Raw genomic sequence first — 26,419 nt, 5'->3', positions numbered from 1 at the left:
CTCAGAGATATGTCGGGTCAACCAGGAAATAGAAGGGGTAGGTTGTGAGAAGGACTCAGAGATATGTCGGGTCAACCAGGAAATAGAGGAGGTAGATTGTGAGAAGGACTTGGAGATATGTCGGGTCAACCAGGAAATCGAGGAGGTAGGTTATGAGTAGGACTCGGAGATATGTCAGGTCAACCAGGAAATAGAGGAGGTAGGTTGTGAGAAGAACTCAGAGATATGTCGGGTCAACTAGGAAATAGAGGAGGTATGTTGTGAAAAGGACTTCGAGATATGTCGGGTCAACCAGGAAATAGAGGAGGTAGGTTGTGAGAAGGACTCAGAGATATTCTGGGTCAACCAGGAAATAGAGGAGAAAGGTTGTGAGAAGGACTCGGAGGTATGTCAGGTCATCCAGGAAATAGAGGAGGTGGGTTGTGAGAAGGACTTGAAGATATGCCGGGTCAACCAGAAAATAGAGGAGGTAGGTTGTGAGAAGGACTCAGAGATATGTCGGGTCAACCAGGAAATAGAAGGGGTAGGTCGTGAAAAGGACTCAGAGATATGTCGGGTCAACCAGGAAATAGAAGGGGTATGTTGTGAAAAGGACTCAGAAATATGTTGGGTCAACCAGGAAATAGAGGAGGTAGGTTGTGAGAAGGACTTGGAGATATGTGGGATCAACCAGGAAATAGAGGAGGTAGGTTGTAAGAAGGACTTGGAGATATGTTGGGTCAACCAGGAAATAAAGGAGGTAGGTTGTGAGAAGGACTCAGAGATATTCTGGGTCAACCAGGAAATAGAGAAGAAATGTTGTGAGAAGGACTCGTAGGTATGTCAGGTCAACCAGGAAATAGAAGGGGTAGGTTGTGAGAAGGACTTGGAGATATGTCGGGTCAACCAGGAAATAGAGGAGGTAGGTTGTGAGAAGGACTCAGAGATATGTCGGGTCAACCAGGAAATAGAGGAGGCAGGTTGTGAGAACGACTCGGAGATATGTCGGGTCAACCAGGAAATAGAGGAGGTAGGTTTTGAGAAGGACTTGGAGATATGTCGGGTCAACCAGGAAATAGAGGAGGTAGGTTATGAGAAGGACTCAGAGATATGTCCGGTCAACCAGGAAATAGAGGAGGTAGGTTGTGAGAAGGACTCAGAGATATGTCGGGTCAACCAGGAAATAGAGGAGGTAGGTTGTGAGAAGGACTCAGAGATATGTCGGGTCAACTAGGAAATAGAGGAGGTATGTTGTGAGAAGGACTTTGAGATATGTCAGGTCAACCAGGAAACAGAGGAGGTAGGTTGTGAGAAGGACTCAGAGGTATTCTGGGTCAACCAGGAAATAGAGGAGAAAGGTTGTGAGAAGGACTCGGAGTTATGTCAGGTCAACTAGGTAATAGAGGAGGTAGGTTGTGAGGACTTGAAGATATGTCGGGTCAACCAGGAAATAGAGGAGGTAGGTTGTGAGAAGGACTCGGAGATATGTCGGGTCAACCAGGAAATAGAAGGGGTAGGTTGTGAGAAGGGCTCAGAGATATGTCGGGTCATCCAGGAAATAGAAGGGGTAGGTTGTGAGAAGGACTCGGAAGTATGTCGGGTCAACCAGGAAATAGAGGAGGTATGTTGTGAGAAGGACTTGGAGCTTGGAGATATGTCGGGTCAACCAGGAAATAGAGAAGGTAGGTTGTGAGAAGAACTTGGAGATATGTCGGGTCAACCAGGAAATAGAGGAGGTTGGTTGTGAGAAGGAATATCGGGTCAACCAGGAAATAGAGGAGGTTGGTTGTGAGAAGGACTTGGAGATATGTTGGGTCAACCAGGAAATAGAGGGGGTAGGTTGTGAGAAGGACTCAGAGATATTCTGGGTCAACCAGGAAATAGAGAAAGGTTGGGAGAAGGACTCGGAGGTATGTCAGGTCAACCAGGAAATAGAGGAGGTAGGTTGTGAGAAGGACTCGGAGATATGCCAGGTCATCCTGGAAATAGAAGAGGTAGGTTGTGAGAAGGACTTGGAGATATGTCAGGTCAACTAGGAGTTAGAGGAGGTAGGTTGTGATAAGGACTTGGAGGCATGTCCCGTCAACCAGGAAATAGAAGAGGTAGGTTGTGATAAAGACTTGGAGATATGTTGGGAACCAGGAAGTAGAAGAGGTAGGTTGTGAGAAGAACTTTAAGATATGTTGGGAACCAGGAAATAGAAGAGGTAGGTTGTGAGAAGGAGTTGGAGATATGTTGGGTTAACCAGGAAATACAAGAGGTAGGTTGTGAGAAGGACTCAGAGATGTCTGGTTAACCAGGAAAAAGAAAAGGTAGGTTGTGAGAAGGACTCAAAGATATGTCGTGTCAACCAGGAAATAGAGGAGGAAGGTTGTGAGAAGGACTTGGAGATATGTCAGGTCAACCAGGATATAGAAGAGGAAGGTTGTGATAAGGACTTGGAGATATGTCGGGTCAACCAGGATATAGAAGAGGAAGGTTGTGATAAGGACTTGGAGATATGTCGGGTCAACCAGGAAATAGAAGAGGTAGGTTGTGAGAAGAACACAAGAGGTTTTGTCAGGTAAACAAGGAAATAGGAGAGGTAGGAAGATAGGTCTGGCTGTATGTGGGAGGGCATGAGAAGTAAAAATGAAGAGAAAAAGATTGTGAAAGTGCTGGATTTATATATTCTTGTGATGTAAGGCTGAGAAATTGGATAGCATGTACCTTTCTGATTTGGTCATCATTGGTAGTAATAATGCATTAAAATAAGTGTTGATTGCACAGGCTAATCTGGGATTACACTTGATGCACATGCATTAAACCCCTGTTCACAGAGTGGTGCTCAATTTGATTTGCTACAAAGGCGTCAAAATGAGCATCTGAGTGGCAAACGGTTCTTACGCTTGCAGCTTAAGACGTCCCGCTTGCCTGCAAGTCGCCAGGGCAGCACAGAGGATCAGCTGTCGGAGCTTACAGTGAAGATAGAGCAGTGCCAGACTGAGATGTCTGCTGCGCAGGCTGAGGTGGACAGGCTACTGGAGATCCTCAAGGATGGAGAGAACGACAAGCTGGAGAAGGAGGCTATCATCAAGGACCTACAGGAGTATGTGCACCCCACTATTAGAATGGTCTTGATTTGTCTTTCTCTTACATGCAGTTAAACTTTTCTAGGATTCTATGGCTTATAACAACTTGCAGGAGAAAGGAGTCATATTAAATGAACTACTGGAGTATGTGAACAATGTTGGGAAAATGGTCTTGATTTATCAAATTAGATTAAACCCTCTTTAGGACTTAGACTAAGGTTATTGCTGGTTTTGGCATGGGTAATGATTGTGAGTTCTAATGCATAGGAGTTACACATAAATAACAACATTACAGAATTTAAAAAAGTAGAACAAGTATATTTCAATAAAGAGCAACAGTAGCATGTTTTACATCAGTAAGACTTCTGGCATTAACCCAAATATTACCTGACAAACCACAAATCCAAAAACATCTCATAAATGGAGTTTACCAAATCATAATGCAATTTATATTGAATCACATATATAAAGGTTTTTTCATGAAAATTAGTGGTTTTTTTTAGCTGAAACTGGGTTTGTCAACCCCTTTCGTAAAAAACCTACTGAACTCGCGTATATACAGTCCCAAATTTCATTAAACACTTCCTTAAATCTACAGTTCATAATTATATGCCTATTAATTTGTTGATTCCTCTTCAAAGTCCAGACTCGGTATGTATAACTGGTTGTTTTCAGCACGTTGAAGGAGTACAAACAGAAGTTTGGCACCCTGAAGCGCCAGCATCAGAAGGACAAGCAGAAGAACGCACATCTCCTGGAGGAGGCGCGACGTCGTGAGGAAGACATAGGCTCAGACGCAGAGAGTCTTAAGGTTGGATAAAATGTACAATGAAAATTAAGACAAGACTTAGAAAGCAATTAAACCTTTAATACGTGACATCGATTTATTCATGTTCACTTTTTCTTAGTAGTAGGTCTTCTTAGGTTTGATATCCTGAATTTTGTTTGTTCTGTCCTCTGTTAATTTTTAAGTTTATCTCTGATAGTATTCAGTATGTTAAATGAACCTGTGAAAGGTAATATTATGTATACTTGAAGATATCTACAATATCAGACAATATTTTGTACCTGAAATAGTATGCTACAAAGTGGTTTGAATGCCTACACATAATTGCTTAAATAAATCAAACCCCACTGGCTTGCCTTCTTCAATTCTCCTACTTGGACATGTATGCACAAACCATTTGAATATAAACATGTTTCATATAATGCTTAAGTCATAAACAAATTCCTCTTAATGAAGAATTGTCTAGTTAGAGGTGTTAAAATGATAGGCAAATTGGATTGTATATAATACTAGAACCTCACATGAATACAAATGTTCTTTATTTTTAAACTTTTGTCTAAGAAATTGTTGGTAAATACTGGCCTTGGGTTAAATTCGTTACACAGTCACACAACTTAAGTGGGTATTGTTAATGTCATTATTTGTACAGTCATTCTCCTTCTAACTTTGATTCAAGTGCAGCATTTGACAACTACTGCCATAAGTAAATGCACTCAGTATTGGTTAACCAGCTGACCTAGGAAATGTGTGGGTAACTGATTGCCATGATATGATGAAATACTGTTGAAAAAGGCTCATACATATCCACATAAGCATTGTTCTGGGAAAACTGGGTTTAATGCATAGCTGTAAAGTGTAATATCTTACCTCCTACAAAAATGACCTAATCCTATTGTCTTAGAATGGTCATGTTTCCACGGTGTATTTTCCATACACCCTGAGTAATTTCCATAGACTCTGAGTAATTGAGTAGTCAGTTGAGATATACTCAAGCTTTGCTCTCGTATGGTATGAAATTACCGAGGGTGTATATCCCATACACGATCAGATACTAACAATGTAACTAATAGTCCTGCATAAGCCTGTACAGGCTAATCAGGGAAAACACTTATTGATTTTGTTATGCCCCTGGATCGAAAGATCGGGGGTATATTGTTTGTTTTTGGCCTGTCTGTCATTGTATGTGTCCGTGTGTGTGTCCCAAAACTTTAACCAAAACTTTAACCTTCTTCATAACTTTTGCAATATTTAACGTAGCAACTTGATATTTGGCATGCATGTGTATCTCATGGAGCTGTACATTTTGAGTGGTGAAAGGTCAAGATCATCCTTCAAGGTCAAAGGTAAAAAAACCCACTTTAACCAAAACTTTAACCTTCTTCATCCCTTTTGCAATATTGAACGTAGCAACTTGATATTTGGCATGCATGTGTATCTCATAGAGCTGCACATTTTGAGTGGTGAAAGGTCAAGGTCATCCATCAAGGTCAAAGGTAAAAAAAAATCAAAGCGGCGCATTAGGGGGCATTGTGTTTCTGACAAACACATCTCTTGTTGAATTTGTCTTAAAAGGGAAGACTCTTTTAGCTAAAATCCAGTTTAGGCAAAAAGTGTCATCCCTGACCGCCTGGCTAATCTGGGACGACACTTTATGCCCATGCATTAAGCCCAGAACAAGGCTTTTAGAAAAAAACACTAGTCCCCTTTTCATGTTTCACAGGGCACGATGAAGGAGAAGCAGGACCGTATAGAGGAGTTAGAGGAGGCACTACGGGAGAGTGTCAAGATCACTGCAGAGAGGGAGATGCTGCTCATGGAACAGAAGATGCAGATTGACGCCAGCCAGAATCAGGTACGGCCACTGGACTTGACACAAACTGGGTTTGACACAGACTGGGCTTGAGACAGAATGGGCTTGAGACAGACTAGGCTTGAGACAGAATGGGCTTGAGACAGACTGGGCTTGAGACAGAATGGGCTTGAGATAGACTGGGCTTAAGACAGGCTAGGCTTGAGACAGACTGGGCTTGAGACAGACTGGACTTGAGGCAGACTGGGCTTGAGACAGACTAGGCTTGACACAGACTTGGCTTGAGACAGACTTGATTTTAGACAGACTGGTCTTTAGGCATACTGGGCTTGAGACAGACTGGGCTTGGGACAGTCTGGCTTGAAACAGACTTGCATGCTCTATAATATTTGTTGATGTGCAATTTAGATTAACCAGTATTCACTCGCACTTTGGTCTATGTAAAAAGCCAACAAGTACCATTTTCACAATTTCCAAACTTCACACATGCTTGCAAGATTGTGTACTTTTTATGCCCCCAGATCGAATGATCGGGGGTATATTGTTTATGGCCTGTCTGTCTGTCTGTCATTGTATCTGTGTGTCTTTGTGTCTGTCCCAAAACTTCAACCTTGGTCATAACTTTTGCAATATTGAAGAAAGCAACTTGATATTTGGCATGCATGTGAATCTCGTGGAGCTGTATATTTTGAGTGGTAAAAGGTCAAGGTCATCCTTCAAGGTCAAAGATCAAATATATGGCTTCAAAGGGGCGCAGTCGGGGGCATCGTGTTTTACAACCGGGGGCATTGTGTTTCACAAACACAGCTCTTGTTTCACATGCTATTTGTATTTTAGGTTTTCTAGAATAATACAGATGTTTTTATCAAAGGGCATATAATGTGTTCATATTAAATAACCATCATTGTTAAATTTCATCTTGATATAAATATATATATATATATATATATATATATATATATATATATATATATATATATATATATATATATATATATAATAAGTTGGAATGGGCCACAGCCCAAATTGCAAATTACATCAGAAAATAACACTGCAAATATATACTTTTCAAATACAACTGGTTGTAATTAAATTAATAGATAGAGGAACTTCAGTCAGAGCTTGAGAAGTCACGGAATGTAACAAAGGAATACACAAGCAAGCTGGCCTCATATGTGAAGCAACTAGACGAGAAGGACTCGAAACTGAAGAGGATGAACTCAGAGAGGCACAAACAAATGGAGGAGGTGTTTGACATGAAGTAAGGCTTGACCATTGTTGGAATAAGTTGAGGTGTTTTTGAGGTGTCATTTATTTTGACTATCTTTGCTGGTAATGTTTTTTCAAATAATTTTTTAGAAATGTGGCTTAGGCTTCTATTGGATTTTATAATCAATAAATTACAAAAAGGAATTGTTTTGAATGCTGTTTGTAATTGAACGCTGCTGTTACAAAAAAAATGTACTTATACTGCTGCAAAAAAAGTTTGAAGAGTTACATTCTTTTGAATTTAGGCAAATTTTGGATGCTTTTATCATTGTACAAGCGAACTTTGTGTCTTAAACACAGTTTTAAAACAAAAATTTAAAAGAGTGTTGTTTATGCTGTGAAGAAGTAAAAGATGTTTATTTTGTGTATACATTTTTGGCAGGTATATTTTCCCTTTAACTTAATTTTATAAATTAACTTGAAGCTTTTTTTCCATGTGTGTTATCAATGTGAAGTAGCAAATTACACTATTTTGAGATAAACAAATACTAAAACTTGCTTGAATTGAGCCTTTGAGGGGATACTTGTCATCTTTAATAATTGATGGTGTTAATAATGCCCTCTATTTTACTCTGGGCCTGCCCTGATATTTTAAATTTCATTATACAGTCAGTCAACAAGTTAAGAATAACCCTGCAAAAAAACGTTATTTCTTATGACCACAATAATTTCTTTCACAATTTAGTGTCAATGTGAGAAGATGTAAAAATAAAGGGTTAAATTTATTCTGTATGATAACAGGTTAGGCCAGACGGCATATGCAGATTTGTGTCAAAAATAGCTAATTAAAGTTCACCCTTCGGAAAATTATTAAAAATCATTCAACATACAGAATTAGTATTTCAAAACATTGTCATGGCATTTGTTTTCAATTGGCAAAAAGTTTATTTGAAAAAAATAAAGGCCTTCTGTATCCATATGCACATTTCAAAATATAACTCATTTAATCAGTTCCGGTTAACTTTTTGCTGCATGTATCCCCCCTGTAAGCATAATACAAAAGCTTTCTTGATAAAACTTTGTTAATTTATTCCTTTACCTAATGTTTACCGTGGACACTTATCATTTTGTTTTTATTGGGGCATTATGGAAAATTAAATACAAATTAATCGGAACTGCTGATTATCTGGAACTATTTGACAAACTGTACAATTCTCATCTTTGACGATCTTGTTTCATTTTCATGCTTCTAATATTATTTTTTTAATACTGGCGTCAGTCATGAGTCAGATAATAATATTGGGCACTAGAAAGAGATTTAAAGCCCATAAAAATATATTCAAGCAATTCTGTGTGTCTGTAGACAAGAAGCCCTGACATCAGCCATCAGTGAGAAGGATGCCAACATAGCTCTACTGGAGATGACCTCCACCAAGAAGCAACGTAACATGGAGGAGATAGACAAACTGTCCAGGGAGAAGGATAAATTAAACATCCAGCTCAAAGAACTGGTACATGTATACTTGGGGAGGGGGGGGGGGGGGGGGGCTCAAAGAACTGGTACATGTATACTCGGGGAGGGGGGAGCTCAAAGAACTGGTACATGTATACTTGGGGAGGGGGGGGGGGGGCTCAAAGAACTGGTACATGTATACTCTGGGAAGGGGGGGGGGGGGGGGGGGGCGCTCAAAGAACTGGTACATGTATGGTCAGGGAGGGGGGGGGGTGGCTCAAAGAACTGGTAAATGTATACTCTGGGAAGGGGGGGGCTCAAAGAACTGGTACATGTATACTCGGGGAGGGGGGGGCTCAAAGAACTGGTACATGTTTACTCGAGGAAGGGGAGGGGGCTCAAAAAACTGGTACATGTTTACTCGGGGAAGGGGGGGGCTCAAAGAAGTGGTACACGTTTACTCGGGGAAGGGGGGGGGGGCTAAAAAAACTGGTACATGTTTACTCGGGAAGGGGGGGGCTCAAAGAACTGGTAAATGTATACTCGGGGAAGGCTCAAAAAACTGGTATATGTGTACACTGGGGTTTGTGGCTCAAAGACCTGGTATATGTGTACACTGGGGTTTGTGGCTCAAAGAACTGGTATATGTGTATACTGGGGTTTGTGGCTCAAAGACCTGGTATATTTGTACACTGAAGTTTGTGGCTCAAAGAATGTGTATATGTGTACACTGAGGTTTGTGGCTCAACGAACTGGTATATGTGTACACTGGGGTTTGTGGCTATAAGAACTTGTATATGTGTACACTGGGGTTTGAGGCTAAAAAAACTGGTATAATATGTGTACACTGGGGTTTGTGGCTCAAAGAACTGGTATATGTGTACATTGTGGTTTGTGGCTCAAAGAACTGGTGTTCACTGGGGTTTGTTGCTCAAAGAACTGATATATGTGTTTACTTGGGTTTGTGGCTCAAAGAACTGGTATATGTGTACTGACTTTTGGCTTTGTGGTTAAAATCCATATACACAAAGCTATAAGGACAATTTTATGTATTTTTTAAAGGAAATATTACGATTGTTTAAAACTTTAAAATGGACAAATGTCGTTAATTCTTTAAAATTTTAAATTTTTAACAAATGCATGGTTTTTTCTCTATGAGTAGCTTTGTGGGTATAGGCCCAGGCTCATGGATTATAGGATTGTGGGTATGTGTCCCGGCTCATGGGTTATAAGATTGTGGGTTTAAGTCCAGGCTTGTGGGTAATAGGATTGTGGGTATGTGCCCCAGCTCATGGGTTATAGCATTGTGAGTATGTGCCCAAACTCATGGGTTATAGGATTGTGGGTATGTGCACAAGCTCATTGCTTATAGGATTGTGGGAATAGGCCAAATCTCATGGGTTATATAATTGTGGGTATGTGCCCAGACTCATGGGTAATATGATTGTGGGTATGTGCCATAACTCATGGGTTATAGGATTGTGGGTATGTGCCCAAGCTCATTGCTAATAGGATTGTGGGTATGTTCCAAAGCTCATGGGTTATGTGATTGTGGGTATGTGCCAAACTCATGGCTTCCCAATGGGCATCAAACGTTGTGCGAATGTTGCTGCAACGTAATATTTAGGTCGCAACTTCGGCAACCATTACCGAATGTTGCCACAACTTTGCATACAAAACATTACCCGGACGTCCGGGTAATGTTTTGTATGCAGCATTGTGGCAACGTAATATTTAGATCGCAACCTCGGCCACCATTACCGAACGTTGCCACAACGTTGCATACAAAACAATACCCGGACGTTTCATCAAACTTTGCAGTTTGGTGGTCACAAAGGTGTATATGACAGTTTTCCCGACGTTTATTTCCAACGTTGCTGCAACGTTGTATTAAGGTTGCATTCGAACGTTGCAGTTTGGTTGTACCAATGGTCTATATGAAAGTGTTCCCAACGTTTTCTCCCAACGTTGCTGCGACGTTTTTTCCCAACGTTGCTGCAACGTTGTATTTAGGTCGCATTGAAACGTTGCAGTTTGGTTGTCACAAGGGTGTATATGAAAGTTTTCCCGACGTTTTTTCCCCAACGTGGCTGCAACGTTTTTTTCCAACGTTGCTGCAACATTGTATTCAGGTCGCATTAAAACACAGTATTTTTTTTTTCTATTTTTTTTATAATATAAAATAAAATATAAATATTTACTGCCAACCGCTCTTTCGAGTATTATCAGCAGATATGCACACTGTCGAGTCCGTTTCCTAGAAAGAACCAGTACTTTGTGTCTAAAGAGGAGATAATAAAACGCTTCCCGAGTAGGAATCTTAGCATCAATGAAAATTGATTTCTTGTAAATTTTAGAAATTATTTTTTTTTTAATTTTACAGATCAGTTGCTTAAACTTAAAGATACTAAAGATGAACTCAAAATGGCCGGATAAAATATTTTGTTTAAGTTGTGTTATGCATTAAAATGGTAGAATCTAGTTTCAAAGTTTCAACAAAAAATTAATAGTCAACATTTTTGTCTGAAACTTTCAATTGTCGCCGTGGTGTAGTGGATGAGATGTCCGCCTAGTGACCGGGAGTTTGTGGTTTTGATTCCCCCGAGTGGAGCGTTTCATTTACTCCTCTATAGACATCAAAGAATGCTTCTTTCTAAGAAACGAACTTGAAAATGTCCATAACTGCCGATACTAATCAAAAAAGCGGTTGGCAGTAAATATTTTTATTTTATATTAAAAAAAATAATAGAATTTAAAAATACTGCGTTTTAATGACACCTAAATACAACGTTGCAGCAACGTTGGGAAAACTTTCATATAAACCATTGGTACAACCAAACTGCAATGTTCGAATGCAGCCTTAATACAATATTGCAGCAACGTTGGATGCCCACTGGGTTATAGCATTGTGGGTATGTGCCAAACTCATGGGTTATATAATAGTGTGTATGTGCCAAAGCTCATGGGTAATATGATTGTGGGTATGTGCCGAGCTCATGGGTAATATGATTGTGGGTATGTGCCAAAGCTCATGGGTAATATGATTGTGGGTATGTACCAAGGTCATGGGTAATATGATTGTGGGTATGTGCCAAAGCTCATGATTAATATGATTGTGGGTATGTGCCAAGGTCATGGGTAATATGATTGTGGGTATGTGCCAAAGCTCATGATTAATATGATTGTGGGTATGTGCCAAACTCATGGGTTATAGGATTGTGGGTATGTGCCAAAGCTCATGATTAATATGATTGTGGGTATGTGCCAAACTCATGGGTTATATGATTGTGGGTATGTGCCAAACTCATGGGTTATAGGATTATGGGTATGTGCCAAACTCATGGGTTATAGGTTTTTGGGTATATGCCAAACTCATGGGTTATAGGATTGTGGGTATGTGCCAAAGCTCATGGGTGCAATATGTTTGTGGGTATGTGCCGAGCTCATGGGTTATAGGATTGTGTGGTTGTGCCAAAGCTCATGGGTTATATGATTGTGGGTATGTGCCAAACTCATGGGTGATATGATTGTGGGTATGTGCCAAACTCATGGTTTATAGGATTGTGGGTATGTGCCAAAGCTCATGGGTGTAATATGTTTGTGGGTATGGGCCTAAGCTCATGGGTTATAGGATCGTGGATATGTGTGCAAGCTCATGGATTATAGGATTGTGGGTATGTGCCGAGCTCATGGGTTATATGATTGTGGGTATGTGTCAAAGCTCATGGGTAATATGATTGTGGGTATGTTCCAAACTCATGGGTTATATGATTGTAGGTATGTGCAAAACTCATGGGTTATAGGATTGTGGGTATGTGCCAAAGCTCATGGGTGCAATATGTTTGTGGGTATGTGCCGAGCTCATGGGTTATAGGATTGTGTGGATGTGCCAAAGCTCATGGGTGATATGATTGTGGGTATGTGCCAAACTCATGGTTTATAGGATTGTGGGTATGTGCCAAAGCTCATGGGTGTAATATGTTTGTGGGTATGGGCCCAAGCTCATGGGTTATAGCATCATGGGTCTGTGCCCAGGCTCATGGGTTATATTACTGAGAGTAAAGGCCCATGCTGATTGGTTATATGGGATTGAAACTACATTTTGAAAATGTACAGCAGTAAGTTATCAGTTAATTTAGGAATATGAAAGCATCTTTACATATTTTTATGCCCCCCTTCGAAGAAGAGGGGGTATATTGTTTTGCACATGTCGGTCCGTCCGTCTGTATATCCGTCCGTCTACCAGATGGTTTCCGGATGATAACTCAAACACGCTTAGGCCTAGGATCATGAAACTTCATAGGTACATTGATCATGACTCGCAGATGACCCCTATTGATTTTAAGGTCACTAGGTCAAAGGTCAAGGTCACAGTGACCCGAAATAGTAAAATGGTTTCCGGATTATAACTCAAGGAAGCTTAGGTCTAGGATCATGAAACTTTATAGGTACATTGATCATGACCCGCAGATGACCCCTATTGATTTTGAGGTCACTAGGTCAAAGTGACCGGAAATAGTAAAATGGTGTCCGGATGATAACTCAAGAACACTTATGCCTAGGATCATGAAACTTCATAGGTACATTGATCATGACTCGCAGATGACCCCTATTGATTTTCAGGTCTCTAGGTCAAAGGTCACGGTGACCTGAAATAGTAAAATGGTCTCCGGATGATAACTCAAGAAAGCTTATGCCTAGGATCATGAAACTTCATAGGTACATTGATCATGACTCGCAGATGACCCCTATTGATTTTCAGGTCACTAGGTCAAAGATCAAGGTCACGGTGACTCAACTTAGAAAAATGGTTTACGGATGATAACTCAAGAAAGCTTACGCCTAGGATCATGAAACTTCACCCTTACATTGATCATAACCCGCAGATGACCCCTATTGATTTTGAGGTCACTAGGTCAAAAGTCAAGGTGACCCGAAATAGTAAAATGGTGTCCGGATGATAACTCAATAACACTTATGCCTAGGATCATGAAACTTCATAGGTACATTGATCATGACTCACAGATGACCCCTATTGACTTTCAGGTCACTAGGTCAAAGGTCACGGTGACTTGACACAGTAAAATGGTTTCCGGATGATAACTCAAGAAAGCTTACACCTAGGATCATGAAACTTCATAGGTACATTGATCATGACTCGCAGATGACCCCTATTGATTTTCAGGTCACTTGGTCAAAGGTCAAGGTCACAGTGCCAAAAAACGTATTCACACAATGGCTGCCACTACAACTGACAGCCCATATGGGGGGCATGCATGTTTTACAAACAGCCCTTGTTATTTAATACAAACACAATAATAAAATTTACTACAAAGCGCATAGCTAATGAATTTGTGTTGCATGAAACTTCCTATTCTTCATTTTTGAAAGCACTAGAATTGTGTGACATAATTTAAACCGCTTTGCGCGAAAATTGGTCATATGCCATATTTAGTCAGTGTAGCTCCAGAGATTTAAATTCCACTATAAAGTCATTTTTAGGTATTGCGGTCTCGTAAGCAGACGATGTACCTCCTGACAAGACTGTGCAAATGAGCAGGCCAGTCTGAAGCTACATTAGAGGCATCAACATAAGACCCACACATTATTGTATGACATGATTCATTTTTGTGTTCATATATTTGAAGATACAATAAAATGTTATTTCCTGATTTAGGTTCAAAATCGCACACGATACCTACAAGAGAGAACCCGTGGTAATCGACGCTCTAAGTCTCGTACACCTGAACCTACCAGGAGGGCTGATGATAAGAACACAGAGCAAATTTCTCCATCAAGCAAAGATTCCTCCGATCAAGATACAGCAAACACAGAGCAAACCTGATAGGATGATACAGTTTAAACTCTTCAAGATGCCATTGTGATTCATTTGATGTTCATATTTTCTTGCCCTGTTTTGTAACAAAGTTATTTGTATTCCCCCTGGAAAGTGGGATACAGACTTCGGTCCCTAAACAAAAACGCTTATTAGTAGGGGGTCTCCTCAACATATTGATGTACAACATTCAATCTAGCAGGATTTTATTTTTTGATTTTATTCGTTATGATACGAAGCTGTGCATGTGATTTTCATCATCATGCATTTAGTATGATTTACCTGAAAATTCTAAAAGTTATGCCCCTTTCTGAATTTAGAAATTCTGTATATTATTCTACATATTACAACATGTGGTGTCGGACGATATTCTTCATTAATAACACTAGTTCTAACTCCAGGTGCATGAGTTATGCTACAGCGTGAATATTCTACCTTGCTTTAGCTAATGCTACTTGTACTGTGAGGGTAGAAAACAAATCATGCTACCAGAAGACAATGCACTTGAACTTGAAGTTTCACCACTTAACCTGCTGTAACAGCTTAAACAGTGAAGTTTCACCACTTAACCTGCTGTAACATCTTAAACAGTGAAGTTTCACCACTTAACATGCTGTAACATCTTAAACAGTGAAGTTTCACCACTTAACATGCTGTGACAGCTTACAATTTTTTTTGTTCAAGAGTGTACATATACCAGAGTTTAACAGAATTGTCGTTTTTGAATGTTTTATGTTACCATTTAAACCCCTGTTACCTTGAGGTTTTGTGCAATATCGTTTTTTAGATTTGTTTTTTTCCACTGTGCAGATGATTTAGATTAGGTTTGTTGCCTACACTTTGCCTACGTGCCCACCTATCCTGTAGACAGTTGTGAACATACTTGATATTAATGTATGCACCATTTTGCTTAAAAGCATAGTCTTTTATGAGTCTTATATTACTTGTGTTACTAATAAATAGTATTGTCTTAAATGGAAAATTGTTTGTAAAAGTCTTGTGTGATAATTAAAAACTTGTTTAAATAATTGTAAGTTTAAAGCATGCTAAATTTCATTATATAAAACACAATTTAACTCCATAAACTATATTACACAAATTATTTATAAGTACATGTACACAATTTATGTAATTTTTGAATGCAACATATTGAATAGATGGAAATCTTGACCCTACAAAAACATTGCATATTCAAGATATGTATCCACCCACCTACTGTGCATTAACAAAAAGATGTATATAAGATTGTGTGTGCAAGGTACATGTACATTTACTTTGTGTTCATTTTTACATTGTTGTCAGTATTTAACAAGTCAGTTCACTCATTTGTTCGTGATCATTTAAGAGTCATACAGTTAAAGCTAATGCTGCTTGACATTGGCTGAATATGATATGTTCATGCATGGTTTAGCTTGCTTATAATGTGTAATATTAATAAATGGTTGTTAAAAAGTTGTGAAAATTGCAATAAAAATATAAGTAACAGTATAAACGTGTACAAGAATATTATTATTCCTAATTTTACTTCCTAAACATTGTTTATAATCAAGATACATTTTGTATATGTATAGATGGTATTTATGCAGCTTGCATCTTTTTTGTTCACATATCCTTTATACAACCATGACAAATATTCATACCATGGAGGAGTTGTATGCTTTGTTGGCTAACAATCTAGTGATGTGTATATCTTATTTAGAGTACTGAAAATATTTAATTCAGAGTTATATCGGAGAAGGAAAGATGTAAGAGAATACACTGAGTTTGTGTGCCAATTCTGTGTTCACCTTTCATATATTGTGCCATATTCACAAAGTTGTTAAGGTCAAGCATTGGTACATTTTATTAAAAACATCCTATTTTTTAAGTATCCAGCATTCTACAGTTCTATATATATGCCTTACAATATTTCCAAGGAGCTTAATATGGGCACAGGACAGTGTTATAAAAGATCTGATTGACAAAATATGTTACAACTGAATTTTTTGCTCAAATAAATGTTTGTGATTAATATGCGTCATACAGTAATAATGTGTCGAAGGTAAAAATAAATGTGTTTATATAAAGTTTGATGTTCTGGAATTATATGTCAAAAGAATTATTTTTAAAAGGTTATTCAATCATCTTTAACATCAATTTTCTAAATTAATAAATCATTTATTCGAAACCAATATTTAAATTATCAAAAGTAATCTCTTCATGTCCACGTCTACTCATCAACTTCACACTAAGTGTGATGAAAGTGTAATAAAGAATAGTGGTCATGGTATGTTCACTCATGCGTTACAGGCTGATTACAATGGGATTATTACTGGGGAATGATTTGTTAAACTGATTAAAAGCTTTGATGGACGGGCTATAAAAACACTGTAACTGTAAATGTTACCCTACGACATTTACACAAAAAGAAGTGGGGCGTTTACTATATTTGATAAAACGGTCCATGTGTCTTAGAATCTGTAGTTAAATAGATGGTACATGGAAGTGTGTCTTTGCAATCTATTGTGTATTATCTACAGCAATAAAAGAATCATGGAAATATTAATGGACAAGCTATTGTGTATTACCTATAGCAATTATTGATTTGTTTATATTCTATTAAAAACTTGTATTTTGTATTGTTTGGAATAGTCACATGTCCTCTGGATTCACAGCAACTGGTATCAAAGCTATACATAGTATTTCAAACCCTTTGCCACTTAGATACGTATTTTGACGCATTTGTAGTCCCTTAGAAAATTAAATTCAATTGAAGACCTTTCTTACTAGATTCAAGTTTTAAAGGCTTCATTTCCAACCCTTAGATACTGATGAGAGGCAAACAGCATAAAACCCTAACAGACTGCGAGTTACTCGCAGGCTGTTCTGGTTTTATGCTGTTTGCACATTTTCACTTTGCTTCTTATGGGGGAAAGGGTTTGCTTCTAATGGGGGAAATGGTTTAATATCTTTGAAATAATTAAGATAGTTTGAAAGACTCAAACAATACATTGAAGAATCTCGTGCATGATGTGTGGATCACAATTTCATGTTACAAACTCCACTATACATCATTGTGATATGTGTGTACCAAATGCATGTTGCATATATGCTTTCACGTGTTTTTAAGGTTGTACTTTTCTAATGGTATTGTTGTATTTTTTCATAAAATATCTCTAGAGTTTTCACTTGTTAATTTTTTATTTCAACTTTTACTAAGTTTGATGGGTTATGTCTCTTTTTTTTCGTTTAAGAAAACTATAAACATGAAACTATCTTGATTTTTTTTTGCCTCAGAAGCTCAGAAAACAAGCTGTTTACTCAGACAAAATGTTCTTTTAAGAAATGTGCTAAATATAATTCATTGTGTAGTAAACTTTATAGTATAAATCTACATTTAAAAATAAACCTGTGTATACAATGCAGTGTAATGTCAATATTAAACTTCCGGTATTGTTCGATATCAAGTTTATTAGCATTCATGAATCTTTATTAATGTTATTTTTATACAAATTGAAAAAAATAATTTCCTGCCAGAATGGACGCTTTTTTTAAAGTTCTTTTTTTTTTAAATAAATATTTTGCAGAACTTATATGCAGCCTCTTGTGATATAAATATGGTACATTGTAACAAACGTGTATTTTTCTAATAACATTAGTGTCTATAGTCAAGTATGTCACATTTAAAAAATAGTTAATAATAAATTTAGTATACTTAAGTTGTATTTGATTTTGGTTTTCAGTTGGTCTAAAAATTAAGATGAAAAATTGATGGTATTTTTATGTTGTAAATTAAAGTATATGTATAGTACTTTATTTGCAAACATGTTTTTGTTATTCACTGCATTTTCCCATACATGTTACTAATTGTAGTCACAATACTTCCTTTTTTAACGTTATACATTTTGGTATCATATTTAATAAATCTCCAAATGAAAGCAAGACTGGTGTATTTCCTCATTATTGCTTATGTTTTACATCATTAGTAGCCGTTGTACCATCAGCATGTGACACATAATGAGCCTATGGTCATTGGGAAGTTATATTCTGATGATATCAGTATTTCAAAATACAGCAAGGAATACAAAACGTATAAACAAATTTTAGAACTATTACCAACCAGTTATCAATGAAGTCACTGTTTTATCCTCAACGAGGTACCTGGTTTATTCAGAATATTTTTGTAATCACGTTTTATCGCCCAGACTAATACATTTTTATTCTTTGACCTTGACTTTGCAGCAGTGTAAAACAGGCCTTGTTTATGGGAATACTTATCTGAATAGTAAATCTTTTTAAGAATTAAAGTATAGGTATGTTTAAGTTTACTGCTATTCAGACTTAATTTGTCAAAAGTGGCTCACAGATGGAGGATGCAGCGGAAGAGATAGGGACACGGACCTTACTTGGGAGGTGACAACATGGACAAGTTTTTACTCGCAAACAGTCAACAATTGTGACAGCTGTATTGAGTTTTCCAAAAGCTGACTAGAAAATGTATTATTGTTGTTTTAACAGTGCTTTTATCTTGATGCTAGGAACATGTTAAGGGGTTGAAGAATAAAACGCCCACACTTATTTTCAGATGATCAGGTTTTGAAATACCCCAGAGTTTAACAAACGCGGATATCTTGCAGATGGATTTCAAAACATTATATTTATCCTGTTAAACAATGTAGGCATGGACAAATAAAGCCTGAAAGATGTCAGTTAAAGATAACTGACTAGATTCAATTATTATAAGTAACAAGTTTTATCACAGACATAAAAATATCACAGAGGCTTTTGAACACATCACTCCAATTCACTTGTTTTTTCCTGACTTGGGATAATCTTTGGCACAATTACTACATCCAAAAGACTGAGATTAATACCAGCTGAACACATTTTGCTGCTTTTTGAGTAACAAGTATATATGTAAATGGGTTGATAGCGCACCAAAACAAATGAACACTGTTTTCCAGCACTTATTGCACAAACACATCTGTCGGAATTCTGCGTATAACATCAGCATTCGCCTATTATAGTTGCTGTTTGACACAGCAAACTCACTCTGACGGGGGAAACTTGAACACAATTCTATTCACAACTTATCAGAGCCAACAAATGTTGGTTATTTTGTCATGCACTAGTCGGTCACAAATCCCACATTGAAACATGGGTCCGAACCATCAAGCACCATTCAATAGTAGCACACAATGACAATATATGTATGTACGTTTTTGTATGTTTATTTGTTCTATTCTACTTTGAATTCGTTCCATACTCACTACAGAAGCACAGTTAAAATGAACAATGTAGCTCAAGTTTACAAGGTTAAGCAAATGGGTAATTTAGCAATTAGGGTCAAAACTTGATACACATCACTAAACTTCTACTTTAAACACAGATGCACTTCCAAAGAAAAAACATTTCCGATAAAAACACAATCACTTTTCTGTATGCACCGAAAAACTATAAAACACAATCTAAGACATTTAAAAAAAATCACAAGATGTTTCACTATTCCTTGAATCATTAACTGTATTTAAGAACAAAATCACATAATTCATCACTCAGGGAAACACATCTCAGATTCACCCCACAAGCTTATGCAGTGATCATTAATATTTTGATCAATCATTCGCATATAAAAGACATGATTATTATACACAAATAACCCCGAAGGAACAAACTATGCACAACAGATATGGCATCATTCACACACCTTCACACCACATTCAGGTTTACAAAAACACATATTCCTCTTCATTACACAAAATATATGAAACATTGTGAAATGTTTCTCTATGCATCTTTTCAACACTGTAGAAATAAAACACTTTTCTTGTGAGTCACATATAACACATTTCTCTTCACACAAATGTCACAACACTGTCCAGGGCTTTCATTCACTTCTTCTTTGATCCAATTTATTCAAGTTCAAATACTGAACTCCTTATATCAAGTCTATTTTCTTCACACTATTCCTTGTGGTTGATCGCAAATGTTCCCCTGAAAAAAAAAGAGATACACCTCCATTTTATTCAACTATAGACCAGATTCTTTGGAGCACAAAGACAAGGATCAATAGAAATAACAACAATGGGACTATTTCGGCATAATTAATGTAGAAAAGGCCATGTCATTCTCCATGGCCTTTATTAACAAAGGCACCAATTTCCCTTATTTTAAAATCAGGTATTTCTATGCGCCCATATTTCCAAACAATTGTACCAATGTACCTTTATTTCCAATTATGAAGTAAGTTTGTGTTCATGTTTCAACTCTGAAACGATGTAAATTAATGAATAAATTATAAAGGATGTGCAAATAATCTTGCCAACTGTGGCTCTGTGCCTGACTGAAGTTACCAACTCCTGGAAAAAGGCTTGTAAAGTAAACTGCCATTTTCATTTAATTTATAATACACTTGACTGACTCTTAAAGTTCTCATAACAAATGCATTCAAAAGGCAAAAGTTTATGTACTAAATCAAAGATTGATGCATGCTGCAAAGCAAAACTGAACCACCTACATTCAGAAGATTGTTCCACAGCATGCCCCAGCCAGGAAAATAACATTAACAGTCACAGATGGGGCTTCAGCCTTCAAGGGAAGTAACTGGACTCGGATGTTCAGCATCATCACTGCTTGCACAGATTGCAAAGAAATATCTAGAAATACAACTCATTGTACAAGAGCAAAATCAAACAAGAAAGTACAAAAGCAATGTAAAACATAGTACAGGTACATCCAAATCTACAAGACCAAACAATATATTCAATAATACAAGTTTAGTATAGTATTATCATTATACTAGTATTTAAATCATCATGTGTGATGTATTTGTTACATGTACATAACAAGCTATGTTGATTTGCAGAGCTCTGCCTTAGTGACAATGAACACCACTATTTACAATTATTGAGAACATGAGTATAATAAGACAGTAAACAACAGGGTGTACATAGGCTATTTAAAACAATCCTGCTAAATAATTTTTCCAAAAGATAACTTTAATAAAATGCAAGTTTCCATCTTAACATAATTAAACAATAATTTGTTTGTATTCAAATAGCAAAGTGTTTTATAAAAAAATGAACATCAAAATGTTTTAGAAATGTAAACAAGTTCAAAAATCATGCTACTAAAAAGTTTGGTAATAAAGTTCAATATTTCAAGCAAATGAATTGAATTTATAATTAATCAGGCATTTCCCATATTAATAAAAATTAAAAAGAATTTATATAGATCTACATCTCTTCAATTTAGTTTTTACAAAGTTTGAAAAATTCAATAAGTTCTATCAATTCAAGAGAATGTGGTCTCATAACATCATTAAAGATAACTGTAAATGTAAATGTTTTACTAGTAAATGATAAGTAACAAGACTATTGCCAAGCAATACATGTCCCCTACCCACTCCAACATTGTCAGAATTATTATTTTTTTGCTGCTATAGCAACCAGAATTTTTTATGTAGAAACAAAATGAAATGATTTGCATAATGTCCATATTGTCATCTATCCACGTTTCAAGTTTCATGAAAAATTATGAAGAATTTTTAAAGTTATTGCAAGATCCAGAAAAGTGTGACAGACAGACAGATGCACAGAGCGCAAACCATAAGTCCCCTCTGGTGAAACCGGTAGGGGACAAAAAGTCATATTTACCGGTAACAGGTTTCAACCAGAAAAATTACAAAGAAACATGTTACTTATTTAAAACCTAATTTTGTAAAATACATAATTCATGTACAGTTTGTCAACCTGTTCCGGATAATCAGCTGTTCCGATTAATTTGTATTTAATTTTCCATAATGCCCCAATAAAAACAAAATGATAAGTGTGTAAAGTGTCTAAGGTATACATTAGGTAAAGGAATAAATTAACAAAGTTTTAGCAAAAGAGCTTTTGTATTTTGCTTACAGGGGGGGATAAATGCAGCAAAAAGTTAACCAGAACTGATTGAATAAGTTATGTTTTTAAATGTGCATATGGATATAAAAGGCTTTATTATTTTCAAATAAACTTTTTGCTGATTGAAAAAAAATGTCATGACAATGTTTTGAAATACTAATTCTGTAAGTTGAATGATTTTTAATAATTTTCCGAAGGGTGAACTTTTATTCGCTATTTTTAAAAAAACAACTGCATATGCTGTTTGGCCTAACCTGTTATCATACAAAATAAATTGTACCCTTTACTTTTACATCTTCTCACATTGACACTAAATCCCGAAAGAAATTATTGTTGTCAAAAGAATTTAAAAAAGTTTAAGTTTTTTGCCGGGTGATTCTAAACTTGTTGACTGACTGTAATTATTAATGCAACAAGCGGCCATATACATTTTTTTAAATAGTAGTGTACTGTTAAACATACTTTAACTTTCATTTTAGCTGGTAAAGTAAGTTTAAAATGTATAAATATGCAGGAAATTTTATTTGATCATTAATGCATATAAAAATAGCACTTAAAATGACTAAACAACTCTTTTAAAAACCTTCATAAGTTTCATAAATCATTATTATAGATTACAAAATGAAAAAAATATTTCACATAATTTAACATATAACTTGATTTCATGATAAACAATGAGAGCTTGTATTATGTTGTACTTAATAGCATGAAATTCGACAGTTCAACAAGTTGTTTATGCAGCCCCTCTAACAACGACTACCACAATGTAATCATCAAGCATACAGTCTGCTGGCAACTTAGGAGCTCTCCTCAGTAAATACTCGTAACCAAACTGGCATGGTGGAAAGGCATGAAGCAATCCAATATTATCTTTGTCCTTTGTTGGGTAGGGCGGAAGACTGATCACGCCAGCAGCTTCCTTCTGCTTCAGGTAGGAAACCAGGTTTTTCAGGGGTCTCTGCTGTATGTTTCGGCCGCTATCATCATAGTTTTCCAGGGAACTTGGAAAGGCTATCAACACACAATGGTTTCTTGGACCTGCCTGAAGGACACGCTTATGAACGTCATCAGTTTTGCTAGGGTCCAGCCTCAAACGCTGCTTGATTGTTAAATCTGGTGTTTCTGTTGTGGTAGGATCTCTCATCAAGGTGTCAACTATGGTCACATTACCACTCACTACATGCATTCTAGCAGGGAATGCACTAGACTTGAGTATCAAAGCACCATTCCATGCCACTGGAAGCCTCTTTGATAGGTCAGACAGAGATAGAACATTATCCAATGGCGACTGATCATCTGGGGACAACGATCTTCTCCTATACCCATCACGAGGTGGTGTAAAGTCTTCCCTCCTGCGATCTCTTTCATATTCAAAACCTCTTCCAGGTGACCTCGACATTCTACGATCTCCGGGGGATCTTCTAAACTCCTCATATTCGCGCGGTCTGTCACTGGGTCGGTACCCGTTTCCTGGCTCTCCACGCCACTCCTCTCTGCGGTCGCCACCAGGGTAAGGTTCTTGTGGTGGACCAGTCCAGCCCTCACGAGGGGGACCATCAAATCGAGGCCGATCAAACTGGGCCATATAGTCTCTTCTTAGTGCAGGTGCATCATTGATTAGTGTGCCAACATGGCTGGGATCCGCAAAGTCAACTCGAATTCTATGATCTTTTCCACCAAGTGAAAATCCTCTCATCTCCTTCAAAGCTTCTTGTGCAGCATCACCATTTTCATACACAACGTAAGCATAGTTTTTCCCATGTGGCCAATCAATTCTAAGAATAACACCAAACCTATCAAATTCCGATTCTAATGTTTGGCTGTTTACCCATGGACCAAGTCCACCTACCCACACACAATTTGATGGACTGATTTTTCCATAACCAATTTTACACTGAAAACGACCAATGTACTTCCCTGACATTTCAACCTTAGCTCTGTGTGCCATATCCAGATTGAAATATTTCAAAAAAGCAAATGCGTTGCCTTGACCCCTTTGTGGTCTTTTGATATCTATTTCATCGATTGGACCAAAATTTTCAAATATACTTCGAAGTTCTGGTTCTGTTATATTGTAATCAAGATTTCCAATAAACAGTGTTCTTGTGGCATTAGGATCTTCTTCTGGTGGAACGTGATCTAAATGGTATGGAAACTTCTCACTACCTGGTGCCCGCTTAGGAACAAACCCACCCTGACCCTCTCGATTTTGAGGAGGATATGGACGATCATGTGGTGGGGGAGGTCCATAGTCTCCACGATATGGAGGTGGGGGGCCATGGAAATCTCTTCCAGGTCCTGGCACAGGGGGTCCAGGAGGACCAGGGTAGCCACGGCCCATAGGCATGCCTGGACCTGGAGGTATGAAGTCAGTGCGACCACCATAGTCTCTGTAAGGTGGAGGACTTGAGCTTCGTATTTTGTTGTACACGGAGTCGATTCTAACTTCCCTATCAAACACAATTAATTTACCCATTTTGTCATGCTTTGCCGCCCTTGCATCTTCTGGGTACTTAAAGTTTATAAAAACCACCCTTTGATCAGCATTAAAAGTGATGTTTACATTCATTTCACCATACTTTTCAAATTCTCTGTACATCTGATCTTTCAGAATACGATCAGGGACTTTGCTACTTACACCACTTATACATAGAGACCTATATTCCGAGTTTCTGGATTCACTTCTGGAAACTGGAGGCGGGTAATCCGGCTCGTATCTATCGTCCCTGTATTTGGCACGAGGGCGATCCATTTCTTCAACATAATATTTTATGCGACCACCACGCCTATCCATTTCTGGCGATAATCTTTCACGAATGATATCATGATCTAGTCCTGGATAACCTGAACGGGAGCGTTTGCTTCTTGGCGAACCATCCCTGTCTTGTGATCGCTTCATAATTTGTAAAACACCAAAGTATTTTTGACTTTCCAATAAGGCATCAACAACCTATCGCCATACTATGTAACATCTGCATAAAGAGGCGCATATCAGTGCGCGATAAAAAAATAATTGCAATACATATAACGTTTTAAGGATTTGTTCTGCGTAATTTTTTAAGGAAATATAATAATCTTATGTTAAACGGGCTAATTTTCAATATTTAATCAATGTAAGTTTTGAAATAACAATGTAATTTACAGAACTATTAATATTGAGAAGCGTCAAGCGGAAAGTAGTCCCCAATTAATTTTAAATTGTTTCGATGCTTATAATTACCGAATTTACATTGGAAAACGAAGACTACGAAGCATCTAAAGTCTTCGCACCGTTACAACATATTCGTTCACGGCTTTATATCTTGAATCTCAAACGTTTCAGCCATGCTTAAAAAATCAAGTGAAACCACGGACTCTGGATGAGACGGATATGAAACGGGACCGTTTCGGCAAATATCATGTCGTAACTTACTAAGGTAACCGGTAGCTATCGATTAGCGTACATCGAAGCGCCGAGGTTATACCTTTTGATGTACCCACTATCGTCTTTTTTTTTAAATTATACTTTCATTTCTTGGCCGATTTTGACACATTATATATCATTAAAAAGGCTACGTTACGTTGTTTTCAGATATATAAATATATATTATGTTTTTCTTCTGATTTGGGCAGCCCGGCGAGTTATAACTTTAACGTTTGCAAATATCACACCGTTTTAGAATCTAGATTTAGGGCTCACATGTTCGTACTTTATACCGATTTGTAGCGTTTATGTTTGGAGTTCAGTGTTAAAAATTACATCTTGCTTAGGAGAATAGAATTCTGTATACGATAGAAAAAAATGATTTTGAAAATGAAAATAAGTAAGGAATGATCGAATGCGTACGAAAGTATCGCGCGGTCCCAACGCAGAGAACCAATGCTACGGTCTTTGCGATTATGCTTTTGTTGAGATACCGGCCATTTAATTTTTTTGTCATGATTATTATATTCTTATGGAATTTATTGAAATATTTTGTTCACGAAACATATCAATAAAGCTATTTATTAATGAAGCTTAATAAATTAACGATTACAGCTCTTCTTTATAACACAGAAAGGGTGTTCATTTTATGACAAGACAGCGTATATAGCGGACCCTCTTGATATTTTTTGACCGAAATTTTCAAGAATCTTTAAATAATTTTAATTAATTGATAATTTACGGTAAATAACCTTTCATATAATTATACATAATAACCTCACCTCTTTGAAAATAAACAACAAACGATGAATGTTTTGACACCCGTTTTATTTGAAATATGCATTCCTTCATTCCTTATTTACTTTCATTTTTAAACCCTATTTTTTTCTATCATACACAAAATTTTATTCTCCAAAGCAAGATGTAGTTTTAAAAACTGAACTCCAAATATAAACGCTACAAATCGGTATAAAGTACCAACATGTTAACT

At 37.2% G+C, this 26,419-nt stretch overlaps 2 protein-coding genes across 2 annotated transcripts in view; one reads left to right on the top strand and one right to left on the bottom strand.

Moving 5' to 3' along the window:
- The window catches only part of LOC127865078 (ERC protein 2-like), a 46,357-nt gene extending 28,295 nt beyond the window's left edge, over nucleotides 1–18,062 (top strand). The window contains exons 10-15 of the mRNA XM_052404968.1: nucleotides 2,874–3,067; nucleotides 3,726–3,861; nucleotides 5,558–5,689; nucleotides 6,748–6,908; nucleotides 8,220–8,367; nucleotides 13,987–18,062. Coding sequence (XP_052260928.1) covers nucleotides 2,874–3,067; nucleotides 3,726–3,861; nucleotides 5,558–5,689; nucleotides 6,748–6,908; nucleotides 8,220–8,367; nucleotides 13,987–14,154 — 939 coding nt within the window. The 3' untranslated portion in view covers nucleotides 14,155–18,062. The remainder of the gene's footprint in view (nucleotides 1–2,873; nucleotides 3,068–3,725; nucleotides 3,862–5,557; nucleotides 5,690–6,747; nucleotides 6,909–8,219; nucleotides 8,368–13,986) is intronic.
- A 1,277-nt stretch (nucleotides 18,063–19,339) lies between these two features.
- Nucleotides 19,340–25,130, bottom strand: LOC127865087 (RNA-binding protein spenito-like). The gene is made up of 2 exons (XM_052404981.1): nucleotides 20,642–25,130; nucleotides 19,340–20,118 (listed from the first exon to the last, which is right to left on the bottom strand). Exon 1 carries the CDS (start codon nucleotides 24,922–24,924, stop codon nucleotides 22,759–22,761), a length of 2,166 nt encoding a protein of 721 aa, XP_052260941.1. The 5' UTR covers nucleotides 24,925–25,130; the 3' UTR covers nucleotides 19,340–20,118; nucleotides 20,642–22,758.
- Nucleotides 25,131–26,419: the final 1,289 nt, after the last annotated feature.

The sequence above is a fragment of the Dreissena polymorpha genome, chromosome 1, assembly GCF_020536995.1.
Source record: "Dreissena polymorpha isolate Duluth1 chromosome 1, UMN_Dpol_1.0, whole genome shotgun sequence".
Classification (NCBI taxonomy): Eukaryota; Metazoa; Mollusca; class Bivalvia; order Myida; family Dreissenidae; genus Dreissena; species Dreissena polymorpha.
Note: the sequence above shows the minus strand (reverse complement) of the source record. Positions and strands in the feature narration are given on the sequence as shown.